This window comes from Tursiops truncatus, chromosome 10 (genome assembly GCF_011762595.2).
Source record: "Tursiops truncatus isolate mTurTru1 chromosome 10, mTurTru1.mat.Y, whole genome shotgun sequence".
Classification (NCBI taxonomy): Eukaryota; Metazoa; Chordata; class Mammalia; order Artiodactyla; family Delphinidae; genus Tursiops; species Tursiops truncatus.
Genome location: NC_047043.1, coordinates 16,468,189 through 16,482,153, shown reverse-complemented (window position 1 = coordinate 16,482,153; position 13,965 = coordinate 16,468,189). Strand labels below are relative to the sequence as shown.

Sequence of the window (13,965 nt, the reverse complement as noted above, 5' to 3'; positions counted from 1 at the left end):
GTTCATATTCTACACCTAACAAGTGGCTAACATATATTCTATAACCAATTAATAATAGTTGAATAAATGCAAGACTCTGGCTCCTTTGGAATTAATTCACAGTGATGTTTTTTGGTCTTATTTCCAGAATTTAAATTGGTCAGATTTTAATAATCTGAGATTCAAACATTAAAAACAATTGTGGCTTATATTATCTAGTCTTTTCCCCACTGTTTGCTGCTGACTTAAGTTTTGGTACCTTTTGAGTAGTACTGCAAAGTCTAGTAGAACAGTCAAAATTACATGCACTATACATGCCCCCTTGATTTGTTGTTGTTTCTGTTAAGAATGGAAGGTCCTGGATAGAATGATGAGGACTCAGTGAATGTCCATCAGAGGATGATGACACGGATGAGAAAGGGGAGGCAAGAGTGACCAATAACTGGTTCTCTCTCCTTATGCAGCAGCAAGTGAGAAAACGATCAGTGCTAAGAACTGCAGCTGTTTATGAGCAGGATTTTGAGCTGTATATTTAATATACTTGGCTCTAGGGAAAAGGATAACTAGGAGGTAGAAATGAAGACTTACAAAGTTTTTACAACAAGCAGGTTATGTAGGATGATAGCTCTGCAACACATAACCATTAGTACAGCATTTTATTTACTTATATACACACTTCATGAAGAACGTACAGCTTACAGTTAAAGATGTTGTTACAGGTAAGGCACTCATTACTTCTATTTGAAGGTTTCCTCCATGTGGTCACATTCAAACAACTTATCACCCCCTTAACCCAGTGACTCCACCTGGATGGGGAGTAAAAGCTAAAAAGGGTATACTGACTATAGAAAGAGGTATTAAATTTTTAAGAGAAAGCATGTAAAATTTTAAAATTTCTCTTTAAAAGTATAGTACAATTTTTAATTGGAGAATTATCATTATCCCTAATGTTTCTAAAAATTATCCTACCTGAAAAAGCTAGATGCCATGACAGCAACAAATAAAGTTTGGAGGACCACAGGCTGGAGCCTGAATCTGAATCTGCCAGTTACTAGCACAGTAACTTGGGGCAAGTCTCTTAACTATGTGCCTTAATTTCCTCACCTGGAGAATGGGGGTAATAATATTTCCTATCTCGTGTGTGCCACGGTGAGAATTACATGAGTTAACTTCTATAATTTGCACATTACTTTCGACACATTATATGCTCAATAAATGTTGTCTAATAAGTATTGTTAGCTATTAGCCAGCAGGGGTCCACAGAACACTGAATCTCTAAGAAAGCAGAGTACTATGTTCCGCTAAAGGGAACATATCAGTTTCTCTGCAAACATCAGGGGATTTTCTTGCCTATGAAAAGAGAACTTTAATTAAAGCAGACTGAGAAACACTACTCTAAGCCTTAATGTTATTGGTTCCAGAGTAAGTGCCATTCTTCAACGAATACACATTATCCCTGCTTCTTGTTCGTGTGCCCCTGGTTGCCATGTACACAGTGCAACCATATGGAGGTGAAGGGGGACAAACCAAGCACTGTGCTAGGGACCGAGGATGCGGCCATCAACCAAGGACCAGGAAGACTTGTTCTCATATTAGCCATGACTACAACTCAGTAGCTTTTGAACACTTACAGTATTTGGTAAAGAAAGTAATCTAACAATACTTTATTTTCTCATATAACCCAGAGCACCTAGCCCCACGTCTGCTTATAGGAGGCAACTCCAGTTGGCATTTGACCCTTACCATTTTCATTTCCCTAGAACTGCAACATCCCTCAGCTTCCACGGTGTTATTTCCTTCTGGGTCTCCTCCTACACTGGCTTGATTGTGCCTTTTCAGCTTCTGTCACAGGATCCTTTTTCCTTTTCCACCACTCAAGTATTGATGTTCCCTGGACTTCTGTTCTTGGCCTGTTTTCTTTCTTTTGGATGATCTCATCACCCACAGCTTCGTCTACTCCTCAAAAGCTGATGACTGCCAAGTATTTCTCTCCAGACCCTCATCTCCCTCCTGGGCTCTTGACCCACATTTTCTATAGCCTGCAGGAGCAGTTCTGGATTGCCTACAAAGGCCTTTCAGATTCAATATGTCTAAAACCAAAGCCATTATCTTTTCCACCCAAATTCCTCCTTCTTCTCATTTCCTTATCTTGGTTAACTACATCTTCTTCTGCTATGTCTTGAGATAAGATACCAAGGAGCCATCCTTGACACTCATGCCTACCTTCCTCATCTTTCCTTCTGAGCACACACTGTAAATTTTTATCTTCTCAGCATCTGTTGAGTCCACCTTATTGTCTCCACCCCTAGAGCAACATGCCTTAGATTAGAACAACAATAGAGTACTGGCTCTGCAATAACATGGCCTGAGTTTTCATCAAGGTTCTGTCACTAACTGCATGACCATGGGGAAATTACTTAACATCTTTGGGCCTTAAAAATTAAATAAGCTAGTATATGCAATGCCTTCATAGCAGTATTTGGCACAAAAGTAAAACTCAAAAATATTAGTTATTGGTTTTATTACTATTAGCATGTTAAGTAGTATTGATATTGATATTGTTATTGTTCCATTCGCTGGGCACAAAACAGATAAATGAAAAAGTGAATCATTTAATTAACAGGTATTATTAGAATGGGCTGGAAGATTGTCACACAGTAGAAACTGAGGATCTAGTCCTATTGTGCATTAAGTCGCTATGGGATTTCAACAAGTCTTTTTAACCATGTGAACCCCGACCTTCACTCTATAAAGTGCAGATTAAAAATATCTAACCTAGATACTTGCTAAGGTTTTTGTGACAACATCCTGACAATATGTGAGCCCTGTGGAATAAAAGAAGCACTCTGAAAGGAAAAATGCTTACTATTAGAATATGGCTTGACAGACTCTAATGTTTACAACAAAACGTTGAGGTAGAGAAAACATACAAAGGATTAAGGGAAGGGAGCATCCCAGTTCCTGGAAGGAATAACACAATCATATTACAAAAGGAGGTGGAAAGAGGTAAGTGGTGATGAGACTTCTCTCTGAACCAGGCTAGAAGCACAATAGAAAGCTAAATCAATAGAAAATTTAATTACCTTCAAACCAATTAATCAAATTTGGGGTAATCCCCAAATAATACGGTATTTAGCACATGATGTCAAAATCTTCCAAATATAAATGTAATACCATGTTCAAAAAGTAAATGATTTTCTACTAGATAACTGTTCCAATGATATGTATCCATTCTCTTGAAAAAATTTAAAAGTAGCAAGGGAGAGAAGGGAAAAGAACAGAACTTCACTACCTCAGAAAGAAATATGACAAAAGATAAAAGCGTGAACAACCTAGGGACTCCAAAAATAACAACCTAGTTAAAGATATTAAGAATGATGAAAAAGAGCCAGAAAACATCTTTGAGGGAAGTGTTTTGCCTAAATTATTTTGGAGGTGGTTTTTCAGCAAACAGAAACACACCTGGGAATGCATCTGGAAGAAAACTTAATTATTGAATCCTTGTTGAATCATTCTGCTTTTTTTTTTTTTTGCAATTTTCTTTTCTTCTATTCTGACAAATATTGCTATTTACGTTTCCAAGCCACTAGGAATAAAACTAGACAGAGGGGGAAAATAAACAGAATAAAATACAAGTTTAATGTAATTTGCCTTTTATCAGATTGTGCTCCAGTATGGACACACGGATGACAGGGACTAATGAAAGGAAGAAAAAGAACTCAGGATACTAATGAGTGAGCACGACATTTTTGCAGATAGATTGGAAAAGTAGGGAAAAGGACAGGCTGGATGATATGAGAAAACTGTGACTCAGAGAAATCATCCTGCCAGATTGACCCCAGCTTCATGCCCTTGTGCCCCTTCACTGTCTGAGTGTACAGTAGAGAGGTCAGAGGACAGAACTTTCTCTGCAAAGCTGCCACTTTCCCTCTAGTTTGTTTTCCCCACAAAAAGATTCCCCTTTACCCCTGAGTACTCATTAGTTATTGGTTGTGGCATTTCACTTGGAAATCTCTGGGTATAGTAAACTTAGGGGTGTGTGAATGGATATCACAGGGCTAAAAGGGTTAGTATGGGAAACAAGACAAATATTAATCCAGAAGTGTACAGTACACTGACAAATGATAATGATAAATTCTGAGATAGATAATACCATGGAATTAAAAGTCAACACAGGGCTTCCCTGGTGGCGCAGTGGTTGAGAGTCCGCCTCCCGATGCAGGGGACGCGGGTTCGTGCCCCAGTCTGGGAGGATCCCACATGCCGCGGAGCAGCTGGGCCCGTGAGCCATGGCCGCTGAGGCTGCGTGTCCGGAGCCCGTGCTCCGCAACGGGAGAGGCCACAACAGTGAGAGGCCCGCGTACCAAAAAAAAAAGTCAACACAAAGACGCTAACGTTAGTACGGTGCAAGTTACTTTAGATCCATGCAACTTGCAAGGAAAACAAACTGGTCATTAATTCATTCAAATTTTATTTACTGAGTGAGGGAGAAGAATCTTGTCTCCCAAGTTTAAGGTCTAGTTAACATAAATCAAAAGTCCACTGGACTTTTAACAAAATAATTTGTGTAAATGGTTAGGTCTTTTAATTCATAAACCATTTCATTTCTTTTTTTTTTTTTTTTGCGGTACGCGGGCCTCTCACTGTTGTGGCCTCTCCCGCTGCGGAGCACAGGCTCCGGACGCGCAGGCTCAGCAGCCATGGCTCACGGGCCCAGCCGCTCCGCGGCATGTGGGATCTTCCCGGACCGGGGCATGAATCTGTGCCCCAGCATCGGCAGGCGGACCCTCAACCACTGCGCCACCAGGGAAGCCCCAACCATTTCATTTCTTAAAACATATCTATCAATAGGACATTCTTGCATATTTCTTTCGCACTTTCATGTGTGAATTTGAGGACTAAGTGATTCTTTTACTTAGCATTAGAACATATTCTTGAGAAAAGAACTCTGCATATTGTCATTTTTAAAAAATATATGTGAATATACAGTTTATGATGGGGAGTGACTGTGCAAATTCAACACTGCTCAAATGGGGTAGGACCCAATTAAAGTTTATGTCCAAGGCCCCAAGGTCCTGGGAACCCTAATTACATCCTTGCCATATATCACAGTGAAAAATCCTCTCGTTGGGAAGTAAGTCTTTAAAATTACACAAGAAAATAAAAATAAATGATTCAAGTTTTCTACTTTTTAAAATCTCAGTATTATGTTAAAAAGACAACAGAGAAGCCAGTAAAGTGACAGGTAATGAAAACAGTAACATTTATGAGGTATTTATTAAAAATTATAAAAACACAAATCTCTCTCAAACCAGAATCGCATCTCTTGCTTTGTTCTATGTAGTTTTCTTCCATCTCCCTATAAATCCCATTACATATTTCAAGAAATCATCTTATCCATTTAAATAAAAACATCAAAGGACTTAGTTAATTTTCCAACAGGATTAATAAATTTGAATAGAATAATTTCAGTCATATGATTGTCTGCTCATGACCAGCGGTTTTAAATTAGTTTATTAAGTAATTTAGACACTTTTCTTTGTAAAGGTTGCCTGATTTAGGACATTCCCATATGCCTCCACACGTGCTAACACTACCAGGTTATCTTCAATCTAGCTGCCATTATGGGAGTAGCTGTCAACTTTCAACCAACTGAAGAGAATAATGAATCAGCTTCAAGTTGGCTCATATGTAAACTTCCACTGCTCCCAGCTAAAACAGGGGCCAATTTCAACTGTAAAGAAAATTAATTAAAAAGATTTCACCTCCACTGTTTGAGAAACATGGCACCATGAACACCACTGAACTAACAGCTTAAAAGCATGCAGCTTTATGTAAAATCCCATAGTGTGGATTTCAGTCTTAAATGCTGTAGGTTGTTTTAAAGATTGGATTTTTTGAGGAAACAGATCAGGAAATGCCTCGTCCCTAAATTCATAACATGAATATTTGAGAAGCCTCACACTGCTGGAGAAAAAAAATAAATAAATGAGACTCTTGTTTGTTAAAGGTTCATTACAAAAAAGACTTCAAAGGCTTCAGAGGAAAAAAGATGCAAATGAAAAGGGCCACATTTATACTCCTTCTAAAAAACAGAAGGAGTGAGCACCAGACACAGCATTTTAAGTGAGAGCCATTGTATGAATGTAGTGTTAGGCATAAACTAGGGCAATGTGGTAATATCAGACCCTCTTTCTAAGAATGACAATACTGTGTTAAATTTTAATAAACACTGAACAAAACAATTTTATGCTGGATCAGTTATCCAGACTAGTGGTTCTATAGAAACCCCTGAAACTTTGGTGTTTCCAAGAATCATGAATCTATTTGGCATAAAGCTATGCTAGTTTTTATAGGGAAAAGTAAGCAAATGTCAGAGCAGAAGAGTGCTTAAAATATTGCATTTATTTCTAAATGTCCATCATAGTTGGAAATTATTCACTGGGTAGATGAACTTCCCCGAGAGGACAGGAAAACTTTTCCACTAGAGAGTAAAGTTAGATGATAGAGTCCTTACAAGATCGAGGCTATACTATTCTTTACAAGCAACACGATAGATGGGACAAAACATACAAATTTTTGGTTCTGATGAACTCTCTAAAACTATATATAGTACAGAGTTAATTTTTTTAAATCGCCTGGAGATGCTAACTGGCTAGACTCATACTCTCCAACCCCAGTGAGTCACGGCACCTGAAACTGAAATTGTGGATGGACGGGTGGGATAGGCTGTCTTCTCCAGGCATCTCTAATTTCCTCTCCAGGGATCTCTGATATTTCCAGTGCTGGAAATACTGGAGCTCCCTAGGTAGGTTCTGGAGCCTTCCACACAGTTGGGATAGTTCTAGAAAAGTCACATGGATGCCACAGTGTAATTCAGAATCCAAAGAAAGAATAATGAGCTTAGTACTATTTTCTAATACTTCGATGGTATCATCTTTTGACCCCTATTTAGCTCATGGATGCTGTTGAAACTGTTCAAAATGCAACAGATTTAAAAGGTCCATCTTTGGAGTAACATAAAAGGCTAAAGCATGTTGGGAAATTGTTGCCCAGTTAAGTAGCCACATTAATTTCCCAAACAACTGAGTCAGCACTCACCCAAATGGAGGTAAAAGGAGCTGTGGATTCCTTAACCTCACTGAATCACATTAACACAACTATTTGGAAAGTGTTCTAGTCCATTCTGCACAAGAGGCTGCACGTCTACACTCGGCAAAATCTTGTGCAACAGGTGTGGACTGTGCGTTATTTGCTACTGCTCTAGTAAGCAAAAGGCAAGAAATTTCACAGGTGTAACCAATTATTTGCAATTCTGAAAACATGCTATTCACCAGCACCAGCGTGCCCAAAAGGACTCTCTTACATCAGACAAGTTTACCTATAATAAGCTAGAATAAATGCAAAGGAGGGATACAGGCCAACAACAGACATCTAATGTAAAAATCCTTATTCTTTAGCCTTGCTCTCAGTTCTGTTCAAGATCAGGAAGTATTAGAGATCCATCATTATTCTGTTTTCAACTTTGAAAGTTGTATATACTTAATGATTATAATTATGAAATCTCAGAATAAATATATTTTCTATTCACTGATTTGAATATTCGAACAATTAGCTGTATTTGCTTGAATGCACACCAAGTGTCTTTATTTCTGGTAGTTAGGATAATCAAGAAATGCCTAGAGGTGAAAAAAAAAATTAGACACGTAAAGGGAAGATGAGGAAGGAAGGAGAAAGTAAACAGAAGAAGAAAAAGATTTTTAAAAGATCTGTATGTAGTCAGGATAAGTGACTAATTGAAGGTGGAAAAAATAATTGCTTACAATTTGTATAAAGCAATTATATCCATGTAGTACTTGGTACAAAGGTACATAATTATAAACAAGAAGATGGAAATAAAGAGTTGTATTTTAATTTAGAAAAACAACAGAGGAAAAGATTATGGGAAAAAATTATGGAAAGTAGAAAGACCCAGGCCACAAATATGCCAAGATAAATGACACAGCCCCAGTGGGGAGAACAGTGCCCCAGACGAGAATGTTCTGTATGACCTTGGCCAGCATTATTTCCTGCCTTTTATAATCACAAAAGGCATTCAACGTTTGGTGATGATGAGAAGCAGGATTTTGAAGAATATAATTATAGGCTGCAAGTGTTTTCTGTGGAAGCAAAATTATCATTCATGTCTGAGATTGTGTAAATGTGCCTTAATTTTGGTCAATGGCAATTGGAACTTTTTAAAAAAACAGAATCCCAAAATCTCCTTATAAATCCCATTCTGCAAGAAAACCACAAGGATAAGTGTGTAAAAGCAAAGACATTCCCAGATACTCTTCCAAAAAATGGTATCTCAGAGAAAATTATCTCTTTTGTAGTGACATGATTTGACCTACCTCCACGTCAAAATCAGTTGACAACTTCAAAAAGCCACATTAAAGGAGATTTAAGCAGAGCACAGCTAAAGCAGTTTTCATCTACTAGGTCAGGTACAGAAATGATCACAATGCACATTACCTTAGCAAGACTGGCAACTCTACACAAATCAATGGGGTGCGATGCACAGATGGAAGGTGGATAAAACTGAGGGGCAAGAAGAAACCACATCAAGGGTGTCTAAGGAAAACTTAAAGGCTTTGAAAGCTTCCAACGTCCCACCTCTCTCTGGTACCTTTAATTGTGGCTACCATAAGTGCATTTTTGCCACATGCTTTTAAAAGAAAAAAGGAGATGGTTATTTCTTAAATGCTAACAGACTTACTTGTCTTTCAGAAAATCCACTACTCTTTTGAAGTCAGCCACGCAGTATTCTCTTTTCATTTCCATGAGCACAGTGTCAGAGGCAGACTGGACTGGTATGTGCAGAAAGGCATAGACTCGGGGGTGATTAAGGATTTTTGCCATTTCCTTGAAAAAGATGGAAGGAGAAAACAATCACTGTAACAAAGCAGAGAATGGTTTCCCTCAGGTCAATTCTCACGAGTACAAGCAAATACACACAGCTGAAAACGGACCAATCTTCTAGGCTCCCCGAGTGAAAGTCCACCGGCATCACTCTAGGGTGACATCTGGGAATTCGACATGACTTTCGGAGGATTTCACAGAAGTGTTATTTCCTCACGGTCATTGCCTCTCTTAGGTGACGAAACAGACATAAAGTCATGTAATGCCTAGAGAGTAAAAAAGATTTTTGCATACTTCAAAATAAACACCACTCCTCCCTTCCCTCAAAGCAGTGTTATATTCTGCCCTGTTACATTAGCAGCAGAAGCAGCAACATTTAAGGCAAACGGTCAAAGCTGTAGAATCCTGTATACTTGATTAAAGTTCCCAAATTTAAGGCAAGTCAACACTTTTTTTTTCTTTAACGCTGAAGGAGAAAAAGAAATCTGTTAACTCACCTGTTTCTTTTTTAGCTAGTTAGCAAACACTTATTTTTGAGTATCTACTATGCAAAAGGCAGAGTATCAGACAATGAAGCCAACCAGTTCACCAATGGTCACCTACTGCTATCTACCTTTAAGCTGCGGAGTTCCAAAGAAGAGAAACAAGGAAAGAGCAAAAAGAAGTATCTGTCTTGCAAAGTTAAAGAGAGCAAGTTTAAGTGAAACAAATTAGGAAATTCAGAGATTGTTCTAAATTCCTCCAAGGATACAAAGTGGGTAGAAAAAAGAGTGGTAAAAGGAAAACGGTGGTAAGGAAACCATTTATGTGAGCAAAAAGAAAAATGTGACTAATTTATGGCCCATCAATGGGTTGGGGGAGAAGAAGGAAGGAGAAAAAGAGGGGGAGGGGAAAAGGGGGGAGAAGAGAGAGAACACTAAAGGTCCAATAGAGATAAAAATGTCAAGAAAGGAACTGCCCTTTAATAACTTGCATGTGTCCAGTGATTTTTAGTTTTCAGAGTACTGTACCGTACTTTCACAAAGTACTGTACCACACTTTCACATCTGTCATCTCGTTTTATCATTACAACAGTATTTTGAAGGAGCTTATGGAGTCAAAAAGCCACCTAATTCCGTACAGTCAGCTCTCAGCTATTCAGGGCTCAGTCATGCATATGTGTCACCCATACCCTTCATTCCTTCATTTTCTTTCCGTTGACTATAATATTAGTATTTTGACCAAAGTGGAAGAATAGAGTGACAAACTCAAACTAACCATCTTCTTAGGGGCAGCTTAGTTGGTTTAAAAAATCCTTCTAAGGGATTCAGATAACCAAATGATACTACTCATAGATATCCTTTATTGACCTTCTCTTCCAGGAATTAATAGGGATATACCTTGTTATATATAGATTACTAAGTTGGAACTGAAGTTCAAGAATTTCTTATTTAGCAGCAAAATAACTGGCTAACACATCATCTGAAGATTTCCTTCACAAAAGTGTTCCTTTTCTTGGCTGGGTATTTAGTTAGAAGGCGCTTCATCTCCTTACTCAACACCTTCCATGTATAATAAGGCTGTGGGATACAGGGCAACATTTATCACTACCTACTCTACAATAAATATGTTGTCCTCCTGCTAGATTCTCTGTCTTTCAGGTTTTTCACACTTGAATATCAAGATTCTTGAACAGTGTGAGAAAAACAAATTATACAAAAATATCTGTTTCCTAAAGGCGCAGGACCCAGCTTTAGTTAACTTTCAACGTACATACTGTGGTAAAAAAAAATGACACCTCAACAAATAACACAATTTGTGAAATGAAATTTTACTCTCAATCTCTGTGCCTTGGTTTTCTCATCTGGAGAACGGAGACAGTGGTAATACCCACCTCACTGGGCTACAAGGCCGTTGTAAAAATAAAATAAGATAATCCAGTATGTGCTTATATGTTGGCTCTCAATACATAAATTATCTAACATTCTTCTTCCCTGGAGAGTATTGAAAGTTCATGGTAACACGTTTTCATACACACGAATGGGACTTTATCAATAAACAGAATAGCTTTTCAACAAGGCAGTTTCCTTACCTAGTAAGTGAAGGAGAGATAACTTGTACTGACTTGCAAAATCTAAATTTGAAAGGGGTTCCCAGTAAACATGACCCAGGGCCAGAAAGGGTGCAGTTTCTGTTGGAAACGCTCAGGGTGGCCTTCTCCTATAAACAGGATACTGCACTAGATGAAGCACTGCCCTATTACAGTATGACAATTTTCAAGTTAAAATGTTAATAGCAAACAAGTAGGATAAATTTGGTGGGTTTTTCCCCTTTGGCTCAAAATTAGATTTCCCGCTAGTAATCATCTTCAGCTTCATACTACAGACTTTGCAACTTTGTAATAGTAGGCACCAGAACACAAAATAAACTTGCCCCTTATTTAAAGTCTGTATTTCTTCTACTAAAAGAATCACGACTTAACATAGATTAATGTACCCCAAAGAGACAAAGTACATATTTTTTCTTTTGTTTTTCCTTTGATCCTTCTCAGCACTGTTGGTTAAGAGTAACCTTTGGGCTACTTCCCCTTTCAAAATTCTTCTCTATTTTTAAGGTTCAGCTTAGAGTTACAGATTCTCTGGTGCAAGAGATGACTTCCTCCTCTGTGATTCCTCAGCAACCTGTTCCTGGTGTTACCAAAATATCTCCTTGGTTCTACTTTGCAACATGGGTCATGCATCTCCAGATGGAAGATGGACAAGGGCTGCGATTATGTTTGACTCCCCTCTGGGTCTCTACAATGGCTAGGACTGTGCTGAGTACACCGCCAAACATATAAACGCAGATCTGAGTCAAAACTACATCAAGATACAAAGAGAGAGATTTAAAATATAATTGCTATTTGATAGGAAGACATTTTCAATTAGCTCCATTTGGTTACCATTTATTTGGTAAATAAGCACATATTCAGGTAGGTAAACAAGCAGATAGCCTGTTTTAATTTTAGAACAGTGAAAAATTATATATGAATATGTAAGTAAATATATATCTAAGAAAAGATCAGATTCTTTATAGGTAGCCCCACCATGGGTTATAATTCTAAGTCTCTTGGAGCCTTGGATTGGAATTACAATGTACATTCTTACGGAAATAATTTATAAATGGTGTGCCCAAGAACAGCAGCCATGAGCACCCCTAAGCTCAGAGCTGGGTACGAGAGTCTGAGTAGACAGGCAAGTATGTGTGCAGACATGTGTGCACACAGGCCTGTGTAGGTCTGTGTGTGCATGCAGGCACATGTGTGTGTTTTAAGGAGCCCTGGTAGCAACTAGCATAGAAATAGTATCTATTTTAATATATGGTCATTTTTTATTTAAGGGTTGATGTACCAAGGCTGCTTAAAATAGATGGTGACTATTTCATAGGTAAAGACCAGAGAATGTCTAACAGATCAACAAAACAGTATTTCTACCTGGTGTTTTCACATGGGGTTTTCCTATTACAAATTGGTGTTCATCTCACTATTTGTGATTTTTTAATGAACTTAAAAAGCAAAGAAAAAATAATGAATGAAAACAGGCTTAATTTTAAAAAGCAATTTATGTATAGTGCATTTTTAAAAGAAATGTTAAGTTTCACTTTTATTGCCCAGCAGTCATCAAATTCATCATCATATTCTACCTGGTTTTGAATATATATACTACCAGCTGAACAAAGTCACTCAGTGTATATTAATGCTTGCATTCAGATGTCTCTGCATTCACAGTGAAAGCCCTCTCAGATTATAGCTTTGTTAGGAAGTATTGTATCTGCATACTTAAAATGCTAAACTTTATGTAACATCGCTATGTTTTTTTTTTCAGCTAATCTAAGATATATGTTGAAGCAAGAAAATACCTCAAAAAAAAAAAAAAGACAAACTATAGCATTTACCCTTAGGCGTGAAAAGATAGCTTATTTAACATATAATTCACATACCATACCATTCACTCATAAAATGTATGCAATTAAATGTTTTTTAGTATATTCACAAAATGGTGCAGTTTGCCTGGAAATTTCTGGTTTATCACTCAAAATTAAACTCCATTTGGGGTGGAACTTTCTATGGCCCATACAACACTTAATTTCTTCATCCCCTTTCTACTTTTGTAATTGATATGCAATTCCATTCCAGTATTTATTGAAAACTGGTTAAGAAAAAGGACTCAGCAGTCTGACAGGCTGAGGTTCTACATTTAGTTATTTCATTTACTGCTCTTCACTGGGGACAAATTATTTAAATGTCTCCGAATGTTCATTTTCTTCATTCATAAAATGACAATGTATCAGCAGGATGCATTAGGTTATGCTGTATAGCATACGATCTCAAAAATCTCAGTGGCTGAGCCCGCACGCCACAACTACTGAAGCCCGCGCGCTGAAACTACTGAGCCCGCGTGCTGCAACTACTGAAGCCCGTGCTCCGCAACAAAGAGAAGCCACTGCAATGAAAAGCCTGAACACCGCAAGGAAGAGTAGCCCCCGCTCGCGACAACTAGAGAAAGCCCGCATGCAGCAACGAAGACTCAATGCAGCCAAAAATAAACTTAAAAATTAAAAAAAAATCTCTGTGGCTTACAACAACAAAAATGTAATTCTTCTTCATGCTACATATCTTTCATGGACTGGCTAATAAAGCTTTGCTCAAGTTGTTTCCACTTGCAAACTGTGAATGTGGAAGAGGGGGAGGAAAAGAGAATCACAGGCTTAAACCTTCTTCCCGCATTTCACTGGTTGTTGCAAGTCACACACCTGCTCCTGAGCTTAACTAGGCAGATATTCTCACGCTCCCACGGAGAGGGAAAGCAGAATATTTGGTAAACGGTGATACGATCTACCATAGAGATAATAAAAATACCTGCACTGTGGAAGGAGGAGTCAGATGAGATACATAAAGTATCGATACTCAGTCGAGTGCCGGACACAAGTGAGTGCTTCCCCATCCAAGGAGGCAGTTGTGTTTACATGTTTGTTTATAAAATGCAAAGGAGGTTACTGCGTTCTTTGCATCCCCATCCCAGAAACACAGTTTTCTGTTTAATAAATACTTGTTTGGCTGCATCATTT

At 38.1% G+C, this 13,965-nt stretch overlaps 1 protein-coding gene across 7 annotated transcripts in view; it reads right to left on the bottom strand.

Annotated features, from left to right (window-relative positions):
* The window catches only part of CDKAL1 (CDKAL1 threonylcarbamoyladenosine tRNA methylthiotransferase), a 652,719-nt gene that overhangs the window by 226,010 nt on the left and 412,744 nt on the right, over positions 1-13,965 (bottom strand). For all 7 annotated transcript variants that reach the window (XM_033863886.2, XM_019945111.3, XM_033863888.2 and 4 more), the window contains one exon: positions 8,738-8,883. In XM_033863886.2, the coding sequence (XP_033719777.1) occupies positions 8,738-8,883 (146 nt within the window). The remainder of the gene's footprint in view (positions 1-8,737; positions 8,884-13,965) is intronic.